This window comes from Sander vitreus, chromosome 11 (assembly GCF_031162955.1).
Source record: "Sander vitreus isolate 19-12246 chromosome 11, sanVit1, whole genome shotgun sequence".
Taxonomy (NCBI): domain Eukaryota; kingdom Metazoa; phylum Chordata; class Actinopteri; order Perciformes; family Percidae; genus Sander; species Sander vitreus.
In genome coordinates, this window is record NC_135865.1 from 20,837,685 (window position 1) to 20,856,046 (window position 18,362).

Here is an 18,362-nt window from a genome sequence, read left to right on the forward strand (position 1 = left end):
CATGTGCAACGTATAAAGATATCTGCCTCTGAGCCAGTGGATAATATAGCGTAGGGTTTGTTCGCGTTTCTATGCTTAACATTGAGCACATAAAGGAACCAGAGGTAAACGTCTAAAATGAATAGCTCAATGTGTGTATTTGAGTGACAGGGGATAATGGCCAAGTGTAAGGCACACCGTTGTAATTGTGCATTCATAGAATGTGATGTGGGTTAGGAGAAAGGGACTTTTAGCCAATGGGGTGAGGAGAATTATGACCTTGGACAGTAAGCAGGCAGGGCAGCATAGGCCATCAGGTGGAGGAGGGTTAGGGGAGGATAGCGACTGGCAAGTGGGCGCATGCAAAAAGCCTAAGAGGAACCTCAAAAAGGGTAGCTGCTGGTTTTTAACCACACTGCAAGCCCTTTACTGCCCCTAACCTTCAGGTTAAGCATAGCCAAAGGCAGTGTGAACTGTGAGGCTGCCACAGTCATGCTCTGAAACTACAGTATATGGCTCTATAGCACAGTCAGCACTAACACATGCTTTAGCCCCAAGGCAGTCACACAAGGACAAGCACGTACGGACACACAAACACGCACAAAATGAAATAACCTTTACATTGACTGCTCACTAATCAACATACAGAGATGGCAGCCCTGGTTAACCTTTGAACTGCCCTCCCTGATAGAAGGCCTCAACTGGCCTTGCACCAACTCACTATGACTAAGGGGAAGGTCAAGCCTATGGCCATGACAGTAGCATGACAGCATTTATATTATTCTGTACTGTGTTGTAAATGCGGAGTATGCCAATTTCATGCAGGGTTTATTCTACAGGCAGTTCTTAATATTGCAGCAAGGGAATAAAGACAGTTGCCCCTGGGGGTTTATTTCTGCGTGGATGTTAGAACTTTAAGTATGTTTGAAATGTATGCACGTAAGAAACATTGGTCATAATGACCCTTTCTTCAGCCCATCACCAATATATCCTGTACTGTATATACACACACACACACACACACACACACTCACTAGGGGTAATGGCCTTACCTGCAGGGCTCTCTGTTCACGGCTCAGCTTGCTGGAGTCAGCATACAGCTCAGTGGTGACACATTTAAAGCGGTCGCCAACGTAGCCTGAGGAGTTAGCGATCCTCTTGGCCAGACTGGATCTACGACAGCCTTTAGATGAAGTCAGGCCATCCTCTTCGTCATCCTCATCCCCTTCTCCTTGAGACTCCCCTAGGTCAACAATACTGTCTTCCTTTTCAGTCTCTCCCTCACACACTCTCTCCTCCTTCACCACATCTGTGCAGTGCTGAGAGAAGTGAAGAGCTCGGCAGTCTCTGTCCCCTTTGTCCTTGCCAGAGCTGCGTTCCCCAGATGTGCGGGCACAGCGCAAGGTGCTCTGGTCTTGATCTTCAGGGTCTGGGCTGGGGCTCTGTTCCTCCAGGCTCTCCTCTGCTTGGGCGAACTTCCCTAGAGACGTTGGGGATGTGCTAGATGTCACCCCAGGACAGCCCTTGTCCTGGAGAACCTTTGGTTTCCCAAAGGGATCAGTGTGATTGGGCTTCAGGGCGGGGCTGTGTCCGGAGTGGATCGGATAAGGATGGGAAAGGTGGTGTTGGTGTTTTGGCTCGTAGTCAGTCTTTGTCAGATTTTGGTTACTATGACAACATTCATTTTGGTTAACCTTGCTGCTGGACTCAGCACAGGGTTTGTGGACTGTTGGGGTAGACTCAATATCTGTGTCTGAGTGTACAAGGTCAATGCAGACAATCTTTTCTCTGGACGTTACAGAGGAAGAAGGAGTTCTGCTTTGATTGCCACCGTGTCCTTGTGCTCCTGCTTCCCTATCAGACTTAATTTGGCTTCCTTCGCCTATCTCTTTCCCAATGTTGTGATCTCTGTGGCCACCGCATTCTTCAACAGTTCCCCGGGATTTCTCCTGTCCCCGGGGCTTCAAAGTAGCATCTCCTCTTTCTGCCAGCTTGTCTGAGTGAGTCTGCATCAGGGGATGGACCATCTCCTGTGAGTTATAAGTGAGGTATTCCCCTCCCGGACCAGCTGGCAAGTTATGGTAGGGTAAAGGGTGTTTTGCTGCCAAGTGGGTTGGGTAAAGGCTGTTGCTGCCCAGTAATACTGGGTGAGGGTAGACTGGGCCTTTCCCTGCAATTGGCAGGGAGTGTAGCGCCATGCCATCAGGGATAGGGTAGTGCAGGTATCTATTGGCATAGGCCAAACTGTGGTTCAGGTAAGCGTCACTTTGAGGAAGGTAAAGGTGGCCAGGTGGGTGACCATTCTCTAAACATGGCCTCTTGTATGAGGACACCTCTGGAGTCGTTTCACCTCTCTTAGTGGTCTGGGAGGATTTCTCTGTTCCCTCTCTGTGGTGGCCCAGATGTTCTGAATGGCTAGGGCTGTGTTTGACCCACTCCCCATTGGGTTTGGGAGAAAGAGCCCTGGAGTTGACCAGAGAGGGGTGCTGAGTTGAGGAAACATTATGGTTGGGCTCACCTATCCTTGGACACGATGAGCTACGTTGCTGAGGGAGTACTCTCTCCAGACCCTTATGTTTGATGACAGAGGGTGAGGAGCCTTTGGCTTGTGAAAGGCCCAGGTCTGTGTTAGGCCTTGGGGAGGGGGGCAAGCCTGGTGTGTGCTGTGTACGGGAAGGAGACGGGCTAGGTACAACCCAGGAGGAGTGTAAAGTGCTGATCATTTCCGGCCTCTCTGGGACCTTTGAAGAAGTGCTGCTGACCACAGAGTGCAAGTGGGAGGATGGAGAGTGGGACAGGTTTTCCTTTAGTAGCTCTCGGCTAGAGGGCAGTCCATAACGTGGGCCTGATGCTATAGTGTCCATCTTAACTGGGAATCCATTAGGGGGCAACCCAAATTCCAGCATTCTTCCAGACAAATCCAAGGGCTTCTCTGCTGAGTCTTTGGTTGCTTGGGGTTGGTGAGCTGGTCTTTCAAAATTGGGTTTGGAGGGTGACCTGCTAGGTCTCCTTTCAACCCCTACACTTCTGTGCTCAGGTGCCCCATCTCTTGGCCTAGATTTGTGGGGGTTGGGCCGGGCTGGAGAGGGCTGCTCTGATGCCATGCTGCTTACAGAGAATGGATGAGAAATGGACTGCGTGGATGAGGAAGATATTGAAGAAGTGGAGGAGGAGGAAGTGGGTGGGTGTCCTATCCTAGCAACTGGCCTTTGTAAATCAAGTAAATTTTCAATGTTAGCAGGAGGAGGGGGAGGTTGGGGGAGGCGAGAAGATGCATGAGGTGAAGAATCAGTAGGCAGATTATTATTATTCCCAGTACTGGTGCCACTAGTGCTATTGCTACTGGTATTATTATTGTTGTTGTTGCTGCTGCTGCTGCTGCTGCTAGAGCCCTTCCTAGAGGGAGGTCTGCTTGGTCTGCTGCTCCTGTTCGGGGACCGGTCCCTGTCTATAGCAGCCTGATGGTGCTGAGAATGAGGGGAAGGTTGGTGAAGCTGCTGTGCAAACTGAGGCGCAACACCAAGCCCCTTGTCCTGGCAGTGTACCAGTGCTGTGGGGGCCACTGTGACTGCAGGAATCCTCATAGGGGGTGCAACCAGGGGAGAAGAGATGGGAGGAGGAGGAGGATAGGGGGGCATATAGTAGAGCCTCTCAGCAGCAGAGGCAGCAGCAGGGTTAACATTGCCCCCCTGGGCTGCACACAGAGAAGGGTAGGCCAGGTGCTGCGGAAGATATGGGTTGGGTTGGCTGAGCAAGGAGGCTTTGTACATGTTTAGAGCCGCATACTTGGATGTGTCCATGAAGGAATACATGCTCGCTTCAGGGTAGGGGCTGAGCCACGGCAGGCGGAGGTAGCTGCCACCAGCACCTGCCAAGCCCAGTTCAGATGCCTTTTCTCCAGGCCCGACTCTGCGTTCCAAGCCTAGACCTTCAGCTCCAGGAACCAGCACAGGCTTGTGGAGACCTGGAGGGGTGCTCTTGTAGAGGCCCAGGTACCCATTCGTAGGCTTACGGCTGTCCAGAGGGCCATCAGGCTTATAGATGAGCTCTGGGAGACCATCCCTGTTGTAAGTGAGGGAGGGCATCTCTCGGCTCTTATCCACTGGTAGTGCCCTGATGCCTGGGTATACAACCCCACCATGGAGACGAAGACCATCATGCATCAGAGTGCCTCGGTCCAGCCCCATCGCTGCCAGGGGCGTCAACCTTGCATCCACCTGAAGCAAAAAAGGGATGGCAGAGAATGAAATGTGACTATCACAGCAATCAGACCCCTTAAACAAATTGGAAAATATGTTTAAGGGAACTTAAAAAAAAAATTAAAAAAAAAAAAAAAAGTTTAAAACTACAAAAACAATTACTGCCAAACAAAGCACAAAAAGATTTCTTAATGTTCTTGGTTAGTTTCACACATGCACAGTGAAACAGACCACATGTTTTGTTTCCAGGTAATAGGGACTAATGTAATGAATGAATGTAAACAGTTCTTAGGAAGATAACAGGGACTTGCCATGTTTCGTGTGATGTGGTTCCCTTGTCTCAGTTCCAGGTTGGTTTGTGTCTCAGCATCGACATCACGAACAGATGTTGCCCTGTGGAGATGAGCAAACAGTTAGCAGTCAGTGTCTACACACACACTAGAGTTTTGTGTTACAAAACACAATTTCTGGGTCATGTAAATTAAATTAATATATCAACATAAATATAAACGGCGTAGGGCATAGGTACAAAGAAAACAAAGATAACAGCATTGTAAGCTATAGTCAGCCTTACTTTCATTCTCACATGCACCCACATCTCCACTGAGTGGAGATGAAAGTGCTGTGTGGGCTCCCCTCCTCCCATCCGTCAACACCCCCCTGAAACTCCCCATTCTCCAATCCTCCTCCCCTGACCCCCACCCTGTGGGCTAGACTTTCATTGTGGGGCTGTGTCTATTCACACACACACGTTTTTCTGTGCCCTCTTTGACCTGCTCTCTCGGCTGCCTCAGCCAGTGGAGCGAGGGAAGATTATACATCAGAGACCACTTCGGTGGGAGAACATTTACCGCCCGCCAACACAGAGCCACAGATCAACAAACACTCACACCCTCGAACACAGGCAATAGTATAGTATGGAAGCGAGAAAGAGACTATGTACTATGTAAAATTTACAATAAACCGTAGATTCAGTTTGAGAAGGAATAACATAAGAGGACAGGTATAAAAAGGTAAAGGTATAAGGTTTTCTTTGGGGGTTTTTAAAATCACAAAAGAAATTACAATAAGCAAAAACATCAAGATACCTTTGTGTCTAAACAATATCTGCAAATGTTTTGTATACATTTAAATTTAAGAATTTCTTTAAAGCACTGGAGCATAACAGTTGTTATTTGATGTTAAGGATTAACATCAAGGTTAAGTTTTAGGAGATGGCAAATTTAATAATAAACATGCTGTTTATGTTGTGGTGTCCCTTTAGTGGAATCTACTTTTTAAGAAGTGTGACAATACTTTTCTTCTGTGTTACTGAGTGAAGGATATCACAATCCAGTGAGAAAAAGTTCCTGAAAAACCGCACAAATTTGGTATTTATAAAATCATTTTGTACGGCAAAATTGAGATATCACTGAACACTTATGAGCCTAGGTGAGTCAAGTGGCATCTTAATACTAACAGAGGGGTCTGTAATTTCAAGAGGCTGTTTCAAAATCCTCAAACAGGTGTAACAACAATAGGAAAAGGTGAAAAATATTGCTTCCACTTTGCAGATTCAAAAATACTTAAGTTTGAATATATTTGACTTGTGTACTCTTAACATTTCTGCAAGACAGTGGGGCAAGGTTAGGGGAGCTAGTGCAGAAATGAGGTGGGAGAAAAGTGCCTTTAAATAGTAAAAGTAAAGCCTTGCCGTGCTCGGCAGAGCCTCAGCTCCTCGATCATCGCAGAGAAATGCCTCTGAGCCTCACCGCTGGCTCGCCACTTTTATTGCCGTGACCTGGGGCCCATTAATCAGCCTGTTGCAGGCCCCTCAGCATGGCTCCTCCCTGCCCCAGTGCTCCCATCCCCCAACAGCTCCCCTTTCCCTGGCTCCGAGAGGCCAGTCCTGCCTAAACAACATCCGCATCTGACAAAACTGAAATCATGTGAGTGCGTGGGTAAAACTGATAGTGTGCATACAGCCATGCATATGCGTTTCTGCAAATTACACACACCATTGAGAAATCACATCAGTCCCATTTCCTGTATTTCCTTGAGCGACACATGCACCTTTGTCCGTCTCTCTCTCTCACACACACACACACACACGTGCTCTGAAACCTCTGCACTCCATGAGACCGTATATGATAATGAACAAAATAAGCCTCTAATACAACCGCAGATATTCTATGACATGCTGCCTTTATGGACATTTCCATTTAACCTAAATGCAATCTTCATTGCCAATATAATGGAATATCTGTCCTTGGCATAAACATAGCCCACATACTGTATGTGTTCCTTTTATGGGGAAACAAACAAAGCTGGGAGAAAACAGAGAGAGGAAATGATTTGTTTTTGTACAGATCAGTACAACAAAGACACAGTCTGGCATTATTACTTCACAAGGTGCACACACTGTGCTGATGACCGAGTAGTGTGCACAACCACGGTACCGCTCATTTCCATGAAATTAATGGTAGTCCAAAAAAGATGAGAGGCTGCACCGGGCCTCAAGGTCAGGATCGTGCACTTGATGGCACCCTGCATGCACCGCCGGGAATACAACTCAGCCTTAGGATGTCTGGACCTCTGTAGGTTCTGAACTACTACACACACTCAAAAACTCGTTAAAATTGTGCCTAAACACAATGGTTGAAAGTGCTCCATCGGTTACTGTACTATCACCAGCCTGGAAATACTTTTGTTAAATTCTGTGCGTACTTTAAGGAGGGAAATGGGTGCACAATACTGTTGTTACAGTCCCAAGTAAACATCTTGGACAGGCTTCTGATATCCCTGGACAGGTTTTTTTATTTTTTTATTTAGATTTTATTTCATACATTTCATTTAATACATGTATATATTGTTGGATGGAAGTGATGAAGTCAATTTGTGAAAAGTTGTTGCATGATGCAAAATTCACAATGTTCTTTCGATTTTGTTAATTCATGCACTTGTAATTTAGCAAATAAAACCACATTACAGATAGACTTAGTTACACTTTTGTACAGGACTTTCAAAAGGTCCTTACAACATTGTAAATCACATCCTGACAGCTCAAGACCAGTTGTTTCTTAAAGTGCACTTTCCACAATACTCAATGATTTTTCACATTGCAGCGGACGCATCATTTGTTAATGAGTCTCATTTGTTTCTTTTTTACCTGAAAATTAATTTTGGGAGGTTGAGAGGTGGTCCCCACCTGGGGACAAGCCTTATAGTTAAATAAAGTAGGCTTGAATAGACACATTTTAGATGCTGGAAATAGTGTTCATGTAACATTCACATCAACAACACACCCTGAAGTCTATGAAAGATTAAGCCTATATGTTAAATCTCATGTTTATAATTCCAGTGTTGCCTGTGTGCTGTCTGATAGTAGTAGCCTAGAAACCGGATGCTTTGAGAATATTCTGGGATGAAATCCTTCCAAAATGTCACATGAGTGGAAGGATGGGGAAGGAGAGAGATAGGAAATGAGGAAAAGGCAGTGTGTTGACGCTCATCCCCGCTGCTCAGAATAGTTTGCGCAACAAACAACTCCCGACGGCCGTCCAATCCATCACAGTGGTCGGCAGCAGCAGCAGGCAGGCAGGCAGGGGGAAGGGGGAGCGCAGCGGTCGGAGCTGCGTTTATACACCAGACTGCTGGAGCGGAGCCCCGACTCGCACCATTAAACGGAAAACCATCGGGTGTTTTTAGCGGAACCTTATATAGCTCTGTATTTCAGCTTTTTGGAAGGAAGAGCAAACAAGGACAGGAGAGAAACAAACTCGCTTCTCCCTCTTTTCCCTTGTTTCCAGTTTCTGACGACAACTATTTGAACTTCCTGCGACCCACGGCATACGCGCCGGCACTGCTCATCATTTCCTCCAGGGCTGAGGCCTCTCTATTCTATTCCCCGTGCAGCTTAGTGTTTGCATGCACACCGTTATATTGTGTGCGTGTGTGTGTGTGTGTGTGTGTGTGTGTGTAAGAGACTGAGGACGATAGAGTTGGGAATGTGGTTGTATTACCACTAGCAGCTTTTTTTCTCTTTACAAATTGATAAATGCCCAACTAGAAACGCAGATCCACATTTAAAAAGAACCCAGGGCCATCAATCATTCATAAACACCCCCTGTGTTTGGTAGTGTTAACGAGAAACCGGGAACGTGGGTCTTGCTGTAGGCTACAACGCGAGTGCAGGCACCCTCTCGCTCTTTGTCCCTGGAGCTTCGCCAGGCTCTCTGAAGCGCAGAGCTCCGTTCAGCTCTGAAAAAAATGCAGTGTGACGCAGGATAATCTCCGCAGCGACGGGGGTGGGGTGGGCATAAACAGGGATTAAATGCGGCCGCGCGCACACACACACACACACACACTACCTCAATGCTCTGTGTGTGTGTGTGTCCCCAAAACGAAAGGAATTCGTTGCCGGTGAACAAAATAGAAATCAGCGGGAACAAATCTGGGGGGAAAAAAACAAACAAACACACACACACACACACACACACACACACACACACAAGAGAGCGTACCAAAACTACAGCCTGACTACTAAGTGCACAGCCTCAGGGCCTCGCACTCTCACCAGCATCAACAACCAGCATCATAAAGAGAGAGCGTGCGGAAGACAACGCGTGCCCAATTTTAATTGTTATTGATAATCAGACTGACGTGTGCCAAATGGTCCAATTGATCAATGTAGACTCAGAGTCCATATATGGAAGGTATACGTAGCCTACTGCTTCTCAGTGTAGTTTCTGGTATAACAGAAGTGTGTAGCTTGAACAGAGACAGGAGATAAATGCTGTAGAGAGGCGCGGAGAGCGCGCTGCTGGAGCGCAGAGCTGGAGGAAGCCAGCGGCGTCTCCTCAGCTGTCACATTATTAGCGACCGAGCTGTAAACAAGGGGCCCCTGCGTCCTCCCGGGCCGCTGCACAGCCGCATGCAAGTCGGTTCACGGTTCAACCCCCCCTCGGCAGCACGGGCGTCAACAACTGCGACATTGTGAGCCCCCCCCGCGCTGTCACTAGGGCCCAGGCGGCGGCTGCTGAACTCTCTATTCATCCCGGGCCAAATGGGGACTAAATGGCCCTTTATGCCACCAAAGGACCCGATTGTAATAGGGATGCGCATGCATGTGTCGACCCGCGTTTACTGGAGGTTTCTTGACTTTTCTTTGAAATGCTGCCGTTGCTTTCATGTGTTACTAATGAAAGCACATGACGCTGAAGGACTGATCCCCCTACATATGACCCCCTCCTATAAATAGGATGAATAGTCTGCTTAAATAGGAGGCTTAATTATTGGTGGTGTGTAAAGACGTAAATTAGGCTAAATGAGTGTCAGATTTAACAGGTTCCCAGTCAGTGTCAGGTAAGCCGAGCTTCCACACCTCTGACATGGCCTAAATTTCTGGCTTTTTAAAAAGGACACACGTTAAGGTGACATATGAGAAAATGATACGGAAAGGCCTAGATCCCATAACTTAAAAACAGCCTGCATAATGTATTCTCTACTTAAAATAACTGTAGGTGTTTATTTGGTGGTTGGAGCCTGGTGACGATCCCCAACTCGAGGTCAAGAGCTTCGTAACCATGAACTCAGTGATGTGCCATGCAGACAGCAGATAATACATTCCTGCTTTGGTTGCTGTAATAAAAACTCCTATCGCCATCACCCTGCTGCACTGCCAAGCGTCTGTGGGATTTCGTCAGATAGATAGATGCCTGAGGCACCGACATCTGAAAACAGACGAGGAGGCCTGATCAAGACTGAGCCTGCAGAGACTCCGAGGAGGGAGGTGAGGTGTGGCATCACTGCTATATCAATCTTCCGATAGGCCAGAGCGAGGTCAGTAAACTAGAATACAATCAGTGAGTTTTCGATTTTAATAACAATCCCTGTATCCATCTCACATGAAGTCACTGCATCTCACATACATCAGCAAAACCATTCAAGTCTAAATGTTACTTTTGGAGACGTGATTGACAAACATTACGAGAGAGGAACTCTTAAAAACTGGGCTTAAACTAACATCTGTGCCTAATCGGCTGCAGAAATATCAGTGTTAATATGCAAGACAGTTGTTAGAGTAGAGAATAATGTGAGATGTGGTTCTCCGTAAAGACCGCCTCTGTGCCGGCGAAACAGTACTGGGGGCCGACACATCTCTGCGGGGAAGTGATCCGTGCGCTCCAGACCTAGTCGAAACAAAAAGCTTTGTGGAGCGCAGAGAGAGAGAGAGAGAGAGAGAGAGCGAGCGAGAGAGGAGAGGGGGAGGAGACAGCTCTCCCGTTTCATCGCGAGGTCCCGGGAGGCCAGCACGGAGCATAGCTTCAATCAAACCGTGACGTCTCCTCCGGGAGCTGCGCAGCGCCTGGAAAACTGATCTCTCCTCGGCTCTCTGCCGTGCCTCCGCTTTTGTTCACACGCACCTCGCTTCAGCAGCGAGTGCAGCGCCGGCAGCGACGAGACTGTTGTTTTATATCCAGGCGTGAGAGAGGGAGAGGGGAAAAAAAACACAAAAAAAACAAAAAAAAAACAGCGCGACAACAATAAGACAGCTCGTGTCTCCGACTGGATATAAAACAGAACACGGGCATTTCTCTTGATGTTTTACACATTTACCCCCTGCCTGTTGTCCAACACGTTAGAATAGGTTTAATATGCAAAAGTGGTCCTCCTGTGATTTTATTGACATGCTCTCTGTGCGTAATATTCCCTGCGTGCTCTTTATTGATTCCAGATAAGAAAAGAGGACAAACAGCAAGTTAATGGGTTTAAAATGGAGGTGGTGTGGTTGTCCTTATACACAGCAGCCCCCCCAAGGAGAAACCACGCTGACACATCCACTGTCATATATCACTCAGCATGACAATATGGCCCAGCAGGCACCAGGCAGGTGATAGCTTCAGGTGCGCCTCCCCCCTCAACATGCAGATCCTTTTAAACTCTTAATAACTCTGGATTTCGTCACAAAATGCCGTAAAATGGGGCTCCTCTGATGTTTTAATGTTACAAACACCTATTCATATATGGATTGTGTGTTACTTACGTGGAGAGAAGAGGCTGACAGAGGTGAAAGGGAATCAAGCCAAGCGCCAAATGAAAACCCTATTTTGTTTGGGTGGCCACCCTGGACCCCCACTTTGATAGCTAACGGGCCTGAGCAATAAAACACTGTTTTAGGAAGAAGTGTGAAATCATCTCGCATGGAGGGAGAGAGAGAAAAAAAATCATATCAATCTCTGGTAAGCAGCCCTCCCCCTCTGTGTTTCAACACCTGGAAAACAGATCAGCCCAACACTGACTTCAGCGCACAGTGGAAAAATGATGCGCAAAACAGTCGACAGGGTACACTATAAATAAACTCGGCCCACACAAAATGTGAAGTATTTGTTTTACGTTTCCACAACGCACTTCTTGGGGAACATGCTTTATTACCAAAAGATCAGTTAAAAAACAGCCAGCCATGAACAAGGCTCTCTTTGCTTTACAGTTTATGGGTTATTGAGAAAGAGGCTGAAGAAAGGTGGGGAGGTATCTGTAGGCAAGAAAACATAATTCTTATGGTATAGCTGCATAATTCTATTTTTTTGTGAGAAAGTCCCAAGACCAATCAAGATTAAAACCCACTATTGTGGTACAAAAAGGCCCATCCAAACCTGAAGCCATGCCTTAATACACATGAGAACACACAAACTAAGCTCAAGGTAGGCTAACAAGTGGAGCAATGCAGCATAACATGTTATTTTGACAATTTGGTAAATAATTAGCCATATAGTTTTATGGATCACTGTTCATAATCCTCAAATTAGGAACAGTGGTCCAACTTTTCAAGATCTCCACTGGTTTTATTTGGTTTTTATCCTTTAAAAAGCAGTGACAAGAGTCATACCTCAAAGTACCTATGGGGGCTGAGGTTGCATTTACATGTAATGAATCTTTTATTTTGCATCAAAACCCCCTGAAGTAGCCTCCACCAGTTAATCCCCCTGTTCTGTTCCCTCGAAAGGTCCCAACACGAGGTCCTGCTCTCCCAACCTGCTCGAGCGTCAGCCGACTGCGTTATGAGCGACTTTCTACTTTACAGTATATCGTGCGCGGATTGGCTGCCGGGGCAGAAGTGGTCTTTTAGTAGCTGCTTCCCCCACTAAGCTCGTCAATGAGCTGGAGCCAGCCAATATGAGGCTCATCGATCCTGCTAAGAGAGCGTCCCCTAATTAGTGCCTGTGTGGCTCCAGGACAGGCAGCAGGCGTAGCGGAACGAGGAAAACTCCCGCGATATGAGCCGTTCTCCTGCGATGGAGTGTGGCACTGACAAAGTCATTTTAAGACAAATGTGGCTTTGCTGTTCGTGAAATACCGGCTACGCAGCCCACCGAAGAGCTTTAAAGAATTGTTTGGAAAGACTGTTTAGTTTGGAACAAATCCAACACGCGCTGCAGCACTAATTAAACAGCAACTTTATACGATGTTTTTCGTAGCCTACTGATCGCTGCCGCCCACAAACTGGTGCAGGGGAAAGATGACGGTGGAAGAAGTAAAAATGAATGATTTAATGGCAGAGCATAGAAATTAGTGTAGTGGATTAAAATGCGAATTGCAATGAAGAAATTATAGTGACAGAAATAAGTGCCATGCACTTTTTTAACTATTTGAATAGCCTATTTAGAGTTTGGAGTGTCACGTTCTCCCTACAAGAGGAGCGCGTATGGTAGCTGCGGGGGAAGAGAGTCCTAACTATCGCTACATGAATCCTCCGTGCGCATAGGTTATTCCCCTGGCAATGCAAAGACTAGACACAGCAAGACTGCGTGCAAGAGTGGAAGACAACGTACTGCAGCGCAAAGTCATATCGGAGAACACCTGCAAGACATGACGTGTGTGTGTGTGTGTGTGTGTGTGTGTGTGTGTGTGTGTGTGCGTGCGCAGGATGCCAGAGCGGTTTCAATCAACTAGACAGAAAGGTGAGCAGTGCAGCCCCTTCTCTCCCCCCTCCCAACATTGGGGCTGATAAGCGACTGATCAACGTCCACTCTGTCCAAACAAAGCCCCCCCCACACCTCCCCACGAACACACACACACTCAGCTGCCACACCAAAACACACACACACACACACACACACACACACACAGGGGATGCCCTCCAACTGAACCGTGTATAAACGGAGCAGCACCGCTCGCTTTCCTTTGGCAGGGCGAGGCTGGATTCCGTAACCTTGTTTAGCGCAGAAGGTCCGTGTGCGCGCACGCACACGCGTACATACACACGCTCCCACCCTCGCCCCAGAGGCTCTCACACACTTCGTCACTAAACGGAGTGCGAAAAGCCTGAATATTCACCATCAAGGACGGCGCCACTTTCAAGTCCGCTAATCTCTGGGACGTCCTTCTCACCTCCCTCCGGTTGACAGGACAGTTGTAAAAAGGCCAAGCTCAGGGTCGGATCAGTGTGTGTGTGTGTGTGTGTGTGTTTGTTATTTATCAACCACATGCCACTGCCCCGCCGAAACGCACAAAGACCACCCTATGCGCTATTCTTAGAAGTGGCCGATCCTCTCCCAGTCTCTGCGCACAACACCGGGTTATCGCGTTTACATTCAACCCTATGAAGACAGTCTTTGATTTGAAAACACTGGATCTTTTAAAAGCATAGAAAGCAGACTACAATTTAGAAGAAAAAAAACAAAGCACTATTCGTTTTCTGTCCTTATGCAGGAAATTTCACATCGCCAGACATGTGAAATAAAATACATTTCGATTTGTCATTGATTGCCTCACCTGGTTAATTGGTGCTAGTTCCAGCCGTCGTCCGTGCGCCCCAACTCACGCCTTTTTCCTGTTTTTCCAAGTTAACTAGAGGCACAGCGATCCGTGCGTACGTAGACTAGCCCGGTTACGATCCTGTCTACTGGAGACACAATCCCGGCCAAAGAGAAAAACTACTAAAAGTGTCAAACAGGTTATCCACTTGTCAAGAAACAAAACAAGTCTTACATATAAAGCTCTCGGTCCTTATTCTATTGTCTACAGGCAACTCTCATCCATTACCCTATATTTCAAGCTGACTTTTTTGCTGCTGCAAATGTCAGTTGTGTTGCCAGAAAGCACCAAAAAGATCCTGCGCGGAGGAAAAACAAACGTCAGGATGTAGAGAAATCCACAAAAGAAAATCCGTTAAGGTCCTTTCATTCGGAGAGCCAATGCGCCGTGCGGCCCGGGCCCCCACAGGATACAGGTGGCGAGGTCGGCGGACTCGCGGAGAAATTAATTCAGCTCTGCCGTACCTCGCAGCAGCGCCATGTTGGGTTTTAGCGGAGCACGCTGTCCTCGGAAAAAGCCCCTTTCTCCCGCTCTCCGTCACTCCATGTCCTCTCCGATAACGGATTCTGTGTCTCGTAAGGTTTGCTGAAGGTTATTCCGTGTAGCTTTTCGTCCCGCGTCTTGTTCGAGAAGCGTAGAGAACACCCCGGTTCGCACCGAGGACGCACGGAGCTGTACGGGGAGTGCCGCACAGAATGGATGAAGGCTGCCGAGACCGAGAGACTCGCTCCACTCCCACTCGCGCAGACTCTACCCAGAAGGCCAGTCGGGAGACCGCAATTACCATAAGCCTCCAGCGCACGGCACTGGCTGCGCGCGCACGCACACACAGAGACACACAGAAAAACACACGCACGCACACACACACAAGCTCCGCTGAAACTCCAAAACAGGAATAAGCGATGTTTTAACAACAGAAATAAGGCAGTAAATAAAGAACAAAATATGATAATAATATTTTAAACGTTTTTCAAAATAAGGAAACAATTAGCCTAGATATTTGAAGGAAAAGTGCACAAATCCAAAAGGTATGTTGACAGAGAGACACACATATATATTACCATATAAGACATACAGTTTGCTATACATTGAGTGTAGGTGATGCTGGACGACAGAATGTACACTATAACCAACTGGGTGTTGGTCTTATTTATAATAGTACAATCACTGGTGTTGGTTTTGTACCTTAGCTTCCCAATTTTTAGTATTGTTTGTTGTTCATTTTTTGTATAAAAAATAGACTGTGAGTACAGATACAAATTAAATGTCACTTCTGTTTTTTTCCAAACCAACAAGGTAAATCTGTGAAGCACGAGGCAATAGAGAGGGGGAGAGAGGCGGGGGGAGAGGGAGAGGCAGCTCAAGGCTGGGGCACATCTGTTAAGGCTCCCATGTCAAGTGAAGGAGGAGGAGGGAGGCTATGAATATCAAGCCTGAGGGGTGTGTGTGTGTGTGTGTGTGTGTGTGTGTGTGTGTGTGTGTGAGTGTGAGTGTGAGAGAGAGAGAGAGAGAGAGAGGGGGAGAGAGAGAGAGAGAAGCCAGCAGACAGACAGAAGCAGAGTAGGAGTAGGAAAAGAGAGGGGGACTTGGAAATGGAAGATCTGGCTGCGTTCGCCACAGCTGTTGAAAGTAGGAGTTAGACCAGACTGTCATACACAAACAAACACAAAGCACTCACATATGGGCACATTAAAAAGCAAATCTCATCTTAAAGGGCAAATCATCCAAAAGTTTGGAGACAGTCACTAAAAAAGTGAGAAGAAGAGGGTCTGTGAGATGAGAATAAAGGGAAGAAGGGTGGGTGTATTCATGTACAGCACAGAGCGAAAACGCCACACAAAACTGAATCATGCATATGACTTTCTGTGACAAACGGATTCTAAAGCTTTTCTTCAAACTTGAATAAAATCAGGGTGAATTGCTAGGCATGCTTGCTCTAATCAGCCCCACCCTCTACTGTACCTCTCATAACTGGGAGAGCCCACTATGACCACAGCCACTAAACCATGAGGCAACCAAGGCTACACAATTGTGAGTCACAGCCAACGAGCTGGTTAAAGATCTGTTCAGTTCTCCTGCCTGCTCTTTATGATCACATAAAGTACATAAAGTTGAACCCGGCTTAAATTTTGCTGGACTGCAAAGTGAAATCACCTGACAAGGCGCTGCGGGGGCCAATCAAACAAGTGCCAGTGTTAACTCCTGTGCTGCTGCACCAAGACATCAATCAAATCATTATTTTATTTATGATTGCACTGCCTGACAAAATAACCATGAATGCAGGTTGATGGCAACAGCTGTGCTATGTTATCGGCTGGGTTTATATTTTAAATTAGGGATCTTAGTTTTACTGATTCAAGTACCTTGTCGGGGGCTGACAGTATGTATAGGCACAGTGTAACAGGATTCAGGTTACAGAATAGGTTACAGAACATAACAGGTTTCAGGATGGTGACAGTGCTTTGGATGTGGATTGTTAGTATAAATAATGGGTCATAAAGACATTTGATGTGCCCCTTTCAGAACTATCAGCAGGGAGGTTTTCAGATGCAACCTGATTGTCTCCAAGCAGTCTGAGAAGCTGCTCTGTTGTAAGCCACAATTTAATTAATTATAAACTACCAAATCACCAAGAAGTCAGTCAGGATGATTCTTTCTAAATGCTGAAAACTCCTATAATACTCAGGTCCTAAGCAGTTAAAAACAGACTCTTACTGATGTCACACACAACTAATAATCACATTGAAATGTCAAATAGGTGTTGGAAAGACAGGCGAAATCACAGCACAAGACACCAGGTCTTCCTCTCCCTTCTGCTCTGACTCAGAGGCAAACAGCTCTCTCCATCACTCACTGGAAAACTGGATTAGGATGAATATTGCTCTGAGGAACCGCAGGGCGAACCAAGTTTCTGACACTCAAACACAAAAACACCCAGTTGTAGGTACAGAAAAAACACCTATGCTGAGAGTCTAAAGGAGACACAAAAACTCAGGTCTGGAGAGCGAGCACAGGCCTTTTTATGGTTGCACTTTTACGACTGTGTGTGAACTTTGTGGTTTGAAAAGCCAGCCCGAGAACAGCATGTGACTTTGAAAACACTCATGTAAGATAATATTGATGAAAAACGTGCTTAAAATCTGTGATCTCGTCCTCTAAATGTCATTCTATATCACGCATAGGTGTGAGTGTCTTGTATAAACCAAAACAGCATAAATACACACGTGCGTGCACCCAGGTGTAGAGGGAGCCACACTCTGGGAGGTCACAGTGATCCAACCATCTGCTGTTGCAATCAGACACTGAAGGGGTAGCCTGACAAACACACACACACACACACACTCAAAGTATTCATGACAAGTTCACATAAGCACACAAACATACACACCTTCCACACACATTAACCAAATATACACGTGATGTCCTCAAAACAGACACACATTTTGAAGGGGCTGACTGCCAACACACAAGCAAGCAAGCAAGCAAGCAAACACAAACACACACACACACACACACACACACTCGGCAGGCTCAGATTTCAGGAAGCTCTTTGCACGCAGCTCAGTCCACAGCAGCCGGTACTAATCAGCACAATCCACCTGCAGATCGTTATGGATCGCTTACTGCAACTCACACAGCCACAAACACACACACACACACACACACACACACACACACGCAAACTTTCCTGAACAATCAGCATGCACAGGCTCAGACACGTGCGCACGTACAATCATGAACACACACTTTTAAAAACACTCATGATGCTGATTAGCCCACGCATTGTTCATGGTAGTCTGAAAATCACCCAATGTTCAAATAAAATGTTTATGGGAACTCATTGTGTAGGGTATTCATGATAGTCAATGGTGACTTTATAGTGAGCGTATTAATTGTTTAAAATCAATTTTCCAATCTAAAATTCATCTCCAAAGCTCTAAAAGGTTGAAAATGCCTTGATACGGCTACTGAAATTTCAGCACAGCATTTTCTCCCCGCGCGCGCGCGCATTTATGCACCCCCCACCGGTGTTGTGGCTAACCGGTTCCCCACAGGCGCGCCACGCTGCGTAGCGCGGCCTCACCGGGGATAATTACAGCCTGGCGCGGCAGGGCGAGGGTGGCTTCGAGCCAAACACTGCTGCTCACGAGAGAGAGAGAGAGAGAGAGAGAGAGAGAGAGAGAGAGATTATTGGAGCAGTGAGAGACATGGACATATAGATTAAACCCTAATCAATAGGCTGCTAAATTCATCGATGCAATTAATCAGTGGGCCCGTGACATAAAATAACCAACACGATCAATCACACTTCATTCCGACCTTGGGGATCACAAGCTGCAACCCCCCCCCTCCAAACGCGCGGACAAAAACGTTGAACAGTCGCGTCTT

The 18,362-nt window shown here is 46.8% G+C and overlaps 1 protein-coding gene across 3 annotated transcripts in view; it reads right to left on the reverse strand.

The window, feature by feature from the left end:
• Positions 1–18,362, reverse strand: part of bcor (BCL6 corepressor) — a 37,809-nt gene that overhangs the window by 19,304 nt on the left and 143 nt on the right. For 2 of the 3 annotated variants that reach the window (XM_078262261.1, XM_078262259.1), the window contains exons 1-3: positions 13,932–18,346; positions 4,490–4,571; positions 1,032–4,196 (exon numbers count right to left, since the gene is read on the reverse strand). In XM_078262261.1, coding sequence (XP_078118387.1) covers positions 1,032–4,196; positions 4,490–4,492 — 3,168 coding nt within the window. In that variant the 5' untranslated portion in view covers positions 4,493–4,571; positions 13,932–18,346. Of the gene's footprint in view, positions 1–1,031; positions 4,197–4,489; positions 4,572–13,931; positions 18,347–18,362 lie in introns of those variants that run through there. The other variant, XM_078262260.1, reaches the window with a different exon arrangement.